Source organism: Vicugna pacos, chromosome 16 (genome assembly GCF_048564905.1).
Source record: "Vicugna pacos chromosome 16, VicPac4, whole genome shotgun sequence".
Taxonomy (NCBI): domain Eukaryota; kingdom Metazoa; phylum Chordata; class Mammalia; order Artiodactyla; family Camelidae; genus Vicugna; species Vicugna pacos.
The window spans coordinates 8,540,192-8,548,314 of NC_133002.1; the positions used below are offsets into that span (position 1 = coordinate 8,540,192).

Genomic DNA, 8,123 nt, shown 5'->3' on the forward strand with positions numbered 1-8,123 from the left:
CTAATCAATGGGTTCGGGAACGTGGTTACAGGGTAGAACCAGCTTTCAAGGACATCTTATTCCAGTGTAAGAGGCGAACAGAAGGACGCACAGATCACGTGTAGACCTTTCGGCCATTTTACAAACTGAACACAACACACCCCTGAAACCGACGCCCAGACCAAGAAGTGGCGCGCTTCCATCGCCCGGAAGCTCCCTTCCCATCTCTGCTCCTGTGAGGGTGACCACTTCTGACCGAAACAGCGTAGGTGTGTTTGTCTGAATAAACCAGATTGTGAGTGAGCATATGAGGAAAAGCCAAATTAACAGCCCAACAGTCACCAAAATTCCTGGCCACGGTCCCAGCGCATGCAAGTAAAACAGAGGTTTTCAAGAAATAGACCAGTGAGGGCGCCCCAGGCCTGCTTATTTTATGTGAGGAACGTGTTCCTGAATATCTCACATAATGTAAACGCTCATAACTCAAGTCTAGTTTTCTCATTGAAATAACTGTGACATAGGATTTGTGTGACTTCACATTTGGGGCCTAAAGTGAGAATTATTAACATCTTATTAATGTCTTTAAGATTGCCCAGTTTCTAGTTTAGCATAATTCCAATTCGCACACTCCTCTCTGAACACATCCCTCCCTGAACCCGCCGTGGGGCTGTGCTGTGAGGACGACTGTCAGCCTCTCGGGGACTGCAGGGCCCAGCTGTGGTGATGCGTGCGATCTGGTTCTGGGGGCAGCACACAGACCCTGGAGTCCAACTGCCTGAGTTCCAGTCCTCCCTCTGCTGTTCCTTGCAGTGGGACCCTGGGTAAGCTCTTATCCTTCAGAGCCTGGGTTTCCTTACCTGTGAATCAAACAAGGATGTGCTCTGGGGCTAGTGGGAGGAGGTTAAGAATGAAAAGCACACAGGGGTCCACGGAGCTTTTCTGGCACCAATCCTGGCTGAGTGGGAAAAGCCAGCTGGCCTGCCTGTCCCCCGACTGCCCCCCATTCAGCTTGGAGGACTTTACTTCCCCAGAGAGTGGAGACACTCAGCTTGAAACTGAAGAGTCCGAGGGCTGACCCCAAGAAAGCTGAGCCTAGGCTCATATGCCAGGGTCACAGGCCCGATTGGGCAAGAGCGGAGATCGACCCCTCTGATCCTGATCAGAGATATTTGGAGACACCAGCGATTCTGGGAAATTCAGAGGCAGGAAGTGAAAGGGGGGAGGGGCAGAGGGGAAACAGCAACATGCACCCTGCCCCTCCTGGCCTTCTCCCCCCTAAACCGGGCCTCGAGGAGTGACGTGACTGAGATGAGGATGAGGGACAGACCGGGAGACTCCCCAGTCCCTGGGAAGGAAAGAAGAGGCAACCCATCCCCCGCTCCCCCCCCCCGCACGCCCGCTGAGTTCCAAATCCATTTCTACCTCTGTTTACGTCCAAAGTCCTGGGCACTGGAGATGCCAAGTTTGGTGTGTTTGGACACATAGACACTCAGACACACAGACACATAGACGTACAGGGCTCAGGGCCCTCGAAGGGACCCTACCCCCTCCCCCTGACCATCCAGGGCTGTCTGCACACCCTAATCCTCCAGCCTTCGGCCTGTCTCTTAGCCTGGGATCTGCGCAGCATTGAGGGACCTAGGAGTCAACCTCAAGACATTCAGCAAGTAAAAGGGGAAGAAAGGCAGGGGAACTGACTGGGGGTGGGTGAGGTTGGGGAGGGGATGGGGGGGCCGTGACAGGACGGGTGGGGACTGGGTGGGAAATCTTCAGAAGATAGATTCTGGATGTCAATCCTGGGAGGGAAAGGGAGAAAAAACGAAGGACTCCACATAGCCCCAGCCTCAGCCCCTAACCCCAGCCTTGACTTGGTCCCAGGTCCAGCTGGCCCTACCATGACAAAGGAATATCAAGATCTTCAGCATCTGGACAACGAGGAGAATGACCATCAACACAGAAAAGGTGAGGGGACATCTCCCCCCATTTCTCAAAGGCAAGATTATGTGGCCCCAGCTGCTGTTCCTCTCTGTGCCCCCAGCCTCTCTCTGGGTCTGCCCCACTTACAAGGACCCGGCGGCGTCTGAGCCGTCTCTCCTAGGGGAGATGCAGGGCGTAGGGCTGGATTCCCTTTCTTGGTGACACGTGCCCCAAGGCTTCTGCATGACCCTCCTGTCCCTTGCCTTGTCACCTGCTTCTCAGGACCCTGGGGAGGGGGGTGCCCAGGGGCATGGCAGTAACTGGAAGTTAGACCCCTTTCTCCTTTCCTCTTCCAACACCCTGTGAGCCTTGGCCAAGTGTGTAAGTATGTGTGTGAGTGTGTGTATGTGAGTGTGAATGAGTGTGTGAGTGTGAGTGCACAAGGTGCTGGGATGAGTTTGGTTGAGGGGTAAGATTTCTGTGAAAAGGTTGAGGGGAGGATGAGGTCTTTCTACATCGAAAAACAACCCCCCTTTCTCCTGGCAGCAGGGATGCTGTATGGGCCGCCGGGTTGACATTCTTGGCGGATGGGAGTGGGCAGTTTTCTTTAATGGGGAAAAGGGCTGCTGGCAAGGATGGAGCCGAGGCCCCCATATTCCAGCTCACAGGACTCCCGGGTGGGAGCAACTTGAGGGACCTGAAGTCTAGTTACTCTGCCTCATCTCCCTGCGCCCAGCCAACGAGGAGGAGTGGGATTCATGGGGAGAGCAAGAAACTCACTTCTCTCGCCCCACCTGCAAGGCTGCCCAGCCCCCGCGGTCTCCTCCGGCTCGCCAAATCCATCCTCCAGGCTGAGCTCATGTGATGCGGTGACTCAGTTCGGCCACTAGGTGTCAGCAAATGCCCAGGGCCTGGTTAGGACTAAAGCAGGTCAAGACTTCTCACTGTTCCCCACCTCCCGTTTCCTCGGGATTCTTCGGGTCACCTACCGCCCAGATTTCTTAATCTGTATGTTTCCTCCTAGTCTGCTAGAGGAGGCTCAGGCTGCTCCTAGGACCTCAGAGCTGGCCTAGGCTCCCCTCTGTCCCTGAGCCCCTGACGCCCTCTCCTCTTGCAGGGCCGCCTCCTCCCCAATCACTCTTTCGCCGTCTCTGCTCGGGACCCCGCCTGCTCCTGCTCTCCATGGGCCTTAGCCTCCTGCTGCTGGTGGTTGTCTGTGTGATCGGATCCCAAAGTGGGTTCTCTGGGGGGATGGGCTGGGAAGGGAGCAATATTGGCGGTTGGGGTGGGGGAAGTGGCTGCGGAAGGGCTGGCTGCTGTGATGGTGGACACAGCCTCCTGATTTTGTCTTGTTCACAACTTCTGCCCAGACTCCAAGCTGCAGGAGGAGCTGCGGGCCCTTAGAGAGACGTTCAGCAATCTCACAGTGAGCACAGATGCCCAGGTCAAGGCCTTGAGCATCCAGGGTGAGGAGGGCTGGGGGGCAGAGCTGGGAGGCGCGGCTGGGAATGTAGGGACCTTGAGACACTAAACAAGTCTCTCTCCCAGGAGGAAATGTGGGCAAAAAGATGAAGTCCCTGGAGTCCCAGCTGGAGAAACAGCAGCAGGACCTGAGTGAAGGTCAGCGAGGGAGCGTTTGTGCGCATGCGCGAGTGTGCCTTTGCCCAGGATGCAGGGGTCTCTCAGGCCAAACCAAGAAGCCTTGTGGCAGGAGCATCTCTGATTGATCTTCGGCCCCTAGCACAGAGATGACAGAGCCTTCTCAGGCCCCAGTGGTCATAGGGACTTCCTTTCCCTCCCCCACTCTCTTCCCCACTCCCCCTCTGCCGTGTTTCCCCAGATCACTCCAGCTTGCTGCTCCACGTGAAACAGTTTGTGGCTGACCTGCGAAGCCTGAGCTGTCAGTTGGCTGTCCTCCAGGGCAACGGTGAGGAGGCGGGGCACCCAGCCTTGTTTTTCCTAACCACTTCCCCTCAACCTCTCATCTTTCCTCTGCCCACCCTCCCACTTCCCCCTGCCAGGCTCCGAAGGGACCTGCTGCCCAGTTAACTGGATGGATTATGAAGGCAGCTGCTACTGGTTCTCCCGCTCTGGGAAGCCCTGGCCTGAGGCTGCGAAGTACTGCGAGCTGGAGAGCGCTCACCTGGTGGTGGTCGGCTCCTGGGAGGAGCAGGTGAGGGCCTGGGAGGGCTCAGCTGGGAGGCTGGAGGGTCTCAGGAGAGGTCACCACCCCTTCCTCTCTCCCCAGAAATTTATCCAGCACCACATGGGCCCCGTGAACACCTGGATGGGCCTCACCGACCAAAACGGGCCCTGGAAATGGGTAGACGGGACGGACTACGAGACGGGCTTCAAGTGAGTGTGCGCGTCCCGCAGCTTTTCGGCTCCGCTTGTGCCCCACCGTCCCAGCCTGGCAGGTCCCAGGCCGCCGGGCGCTCCTCCAATCGGCTGAAGGTCTGGCCCCCTGGGGCCCGGATCCGTCTGGTCTCTCTAGGAACTGGAGACCAGAGCAGCCGGACGACTGGTACGGGCACGGGCTCGGGGGAGGCGAGGACTGTGCGCACTTCACCGACGACGGCCGCTGGAACGATGACGTCTGCCAGAGGCCCTACCGCTGGGTCTGCGAGACAAAGCGGGGCAGGGACAGCTAGCACCCCCCTCCCCCTAATTTATTTCCGCAAAGCCTTTAACTGCCATAGGGGCCCTGGCTTGGGGACCCTCCTATGGGGGGCCTCCTCCACTTTCTGGGGGATTTTCATCTAAGATTTCGAGGGAAGAGAAAGGGTGGTGTCTGAGGCAAGGAGAATAATGTTTGGAGGGGCGGAAATATCAAAACCACGCCACTTTCTGTAGTTTGCAGGTTATTATTGTCGACTTTTTTTTTTTAGAGTAAAAAGAAGAGAAATACACTAAACATTCTGAGTTGTCTGCTTGATGGGGATTAGGAATTGGGAGTGGGCTGGCTGGCACTGGGAAGCCTAGGGCAGGCAGCGATCACCCTGAGTTCGGCTGCGCTTCGGGCCAGGTGGCCTGCATTTGTTATTTATGGGCATGTAAGTTAGGGTAGGTTAGTCTGCTCTCTCAGTCTCAGCTGTAAAATGGTATTGTTCCTGGTGTTACTGAACTCAGGTTCAGCTGCTCAAGGCTCAGGAATCCAATACTGAGAGACAAGCACTGGGTGAAAGGAAAGATAGCTTTATTGAGGAAGGCGGCAATCCTGGAGAGAAGATGAACTCATTTCCCAAAGAACTATCTCCCCTCGATGATCAGCGGCAAAAGCTTTTAAACGGGAGTTTCAGGGGCTACATGCAACAATCATCTTGGAACTGGTCATGCAGTAGTCTGATCAGTGTCATCTTGACTGTTTTAAGCACAGTTACTCTTCAGTTCCAGGGGTGGTTTTTTCCCATTTCCTTGAGGCCAGTTCTTGGAATTCTCCAAGCCATAGACTCAGGATTGCTCAAGATGGAGCAGCTTATGTCTTGGCTACAGTCTGGTCGTTACTCAGTTAGCTTTTCCCATTTGGTGGTGGTTTTAGTATCTGCAAAACAACCCAGGAAGATTCATTAGATACTGCTACCTCTGTCCCTCAGGGAGGAACTAAAGATTCAGTGATTCTTTTGTCCTAGTCATTAACCGCTTAAATTTGCTCTTTTGTGACTCTGGGGAGGCTCGGGAGATCACAACTTTTTTTTTTTTTTTTTAACAAACAAGAGAAAGGTCACGGAAGGGCTTTTGCACCTGGCAGGGCTCTGCAGTCTCCTGTTGGGTTTCACTGGGGCCATCCTACCTCTAGCAATGCCCCCAGGAGCAGAACCACCCCAGTGTGATCAGAAGCAGCATCCACAGACAGGTAACAGATACAACAAATGCAGACAGGAACCCGTAACCCAGAGTCACCAGCGTGGGAGGAAAACCAATACCATGGAAGAGAAAACCTAAAACAAATAGGATCTACGACCCAGGATGGGAGTGAACGGGACAAACAGATGAAGACTTTATGGCTACTTATGGGTTTATCAACCAAAATTCACCAAGTATTAGCCACCAATAAAACCTACACTGATTCTAAAAAGGAGCAATGCTGTGACCACAGTAAAATAAGGTTAGAAATGAACACAAAAGTATAGCCAAAAAAGATCAATCAACATCCATTTCTCATCATCTTTCTAGACAACTTTAAGAGGAAATAAAAATGAAACAGTCGAGTGGTTTAGAAATGAACAAGAGAGCACTACATACCGAGACTGTGGGATGTTATGAAGAAATTTGCAAAAGGAAAATTATTTAACCTTAAGGGCATTTATTAAAAAAATAAGAAAGGCTGAATTGAAATAAGCTACATTTTAAATCAAGACACTTGAAAAGAGGATAGCAAAATAGGAGGAACTTCTTTTTAAAAAGCAAAAATTAATGCACTAGAAAATAAAAATGTGGATATCATAAACAAAAGAATAATCTGACTCTTGGAAAGGTAAATAAATATGGAGGAGAAAAAAGGAAACAAACATGACTTTAGAGAGGAGAAAGGTCACAGAAGCACAGATGCAGAGGATGTAATTATATAACAAAATCAGATTTGAAACAGCAGAATAAAGACAGTTTCTCCTACCAGGGTTATAATTTTTAGGTTAATCCCTTAGAAACAGAGCTTATAGCTTCCAAATTTATAAAGGGGAGAAATGAAGGAAAAAAAACATTAATCTGAAGGAAAACAGGAAGGAGAGGAAAATAGAACAGGTAAATAAGAAAAATCAAAAGATTAGTTATGAATCCAAATATGTTGCTGATTATATTAAATGCAAAAGACTAAATTATCCTTTGAAGAGACAACTTCCAGACAGAATGAAAAATAAAGTCCAACCATATGCCCAAGACACATATCTAGACAGAGAGTTTGAAAGTGAAAGTACAAAAAAGGTAGGAAAATTCTAATGACGTAATTTTCTTACAAAGTACACTTTATAACAAAAACTATTAGTAGAGATAAGAGGGTCACTTCCTAATGGTAAAAGGTTTTATTCAACAGAAAGGTATACCAGTGTTAAATACATGCACTGAATAACATGGCCACAAAATACATGAAATAAAAAAGGTGGCACTTCAATTAAAAAAAAATTTGGAAGTACAAGAAAAAATATGCAAATCTATATTCACAGTAGGAGACTGTAATGCCTCTCTCAGTAACTGACAGATCAAGCAGACCAAAAAAAAAATCACTAAGCACAGATGTTTTGAAGGCTGAAGTATAATGAGCCAGTGGATGCATTTAGCTGAGCGCACTTGTCAGCTACAGAATACTCACTTTTCAAGTACACTGGCACATTTTTAAAAAATTGAGCAAATACTTGGCCATAAAGCAAGTTTTAAACAAATTTCAAATAGAGAATTTTCACTATAATGACCAAAGATGTAAAATTCCTATATAAAATTTGAGCTAACCCAATCCACTGGTGTATTAAAAGTGATAACATGTTCAAGTAGCATATATACCTTGAGTAAAAACCCAAAGATGGTTTTAAAAAATAGATTTATTTTATTTTATTTTACTTTTTTGGGCGGGAGGTAATTAGTTTTATTTATTTATTTGTTTATTCAATTTTTTTTGTTTTGTTTATTTATTTTGTAAATGGAGGTACTGGGGATTGAACCCAGGACCTCATGCATGCTAAGCATGTGCTCTACCACTGAGCTATACCCTCCCCCTCCAAAGATAGTTTAACATCAGAAAAATCTATTAATAAAATAGACATAGGCAGTACAGAAGACTAGATTAAGGGAGTCCAAAAGGAAGAATTACAGGATGCAGAAAAAACACTTGGCAAAAGTTCAACACCTATTTATGATAAAATCTTTTAGGATCTTGACCGCTTCTACATTGTTCCTCTGCTGTTCTCAACATGTGGATTCTATCACATGTTCCAAGACGACTGTCCTGCTCCAGCTGTGATGCATTCCAGGCAAGAGAAAGGAGAGAAGAGAAAGAGAAAAGTGCATCTACGAAAGCAAGCGATGAAACAATACGATCATCCACATGGACAATCAATGGCATCAATAAACAATCAGCCTAATAAGGGGCTTCAGCAGGTGTATCAGTCAACTATCATCATAATGATATATAAAAAGTAGACAAGAAAAAAGACTAAAATCCTTGCCGAATTCATATGTAAATTCAATGTAATAAAAATACAAATTTCAGCTGGATTTTTAAAAGCATCTCAACAAAT

The 8,123-nt window shown here is 48.9% G+C and overlaps 1 protein-coding gene and 1 non-coding gene across 2 annotated transcripts; one reads left to right on the forward strand and one right to left on the reverse strand.

Moving 5' to 3' along the window:
- Nucleotides 1-1,827: 1,827 nt before the first annotated feature.
- Nucleotides 1,828-4,806, forward strand: LOC102539967 (asialoglycoprotein receptor 1). The gene is made up of 8 exons (XM_031676234.2): nt 1,828-1,941; nt 3,014-3,130; nt 3,267-3,362; nt 3,445-3,516; nt 3,737-3,823; nt 3,918-4,069; nt 4,145-4,251; nt 4,391-4,806. Exons 1-8 carry the CDS (start codon nt 1,875-1,877, stop codon nt 4,545-4,547), a joined length of 855 nt encoding a protein of 284 aa, XP_031532094.1. The 5' UTR covers nt 1,828-1,874; the 3' UTR covers nt 4,548-4,806.
- Nucleotides 4,807-7,526: 2,720 nt separating this feature from the next.
- Nucleotides 7,527-7,599, reverse strand: TRNAA-AGC (transfer RNA alanine (anticodon AGC)). Its single transcript has one exon. It is a non-coding gene; the product is annotated as a tRNA-Ala (tRNA).
- Between the last annotated feature and the right edge of the window lie 524 nt (nt 7,600-8,123).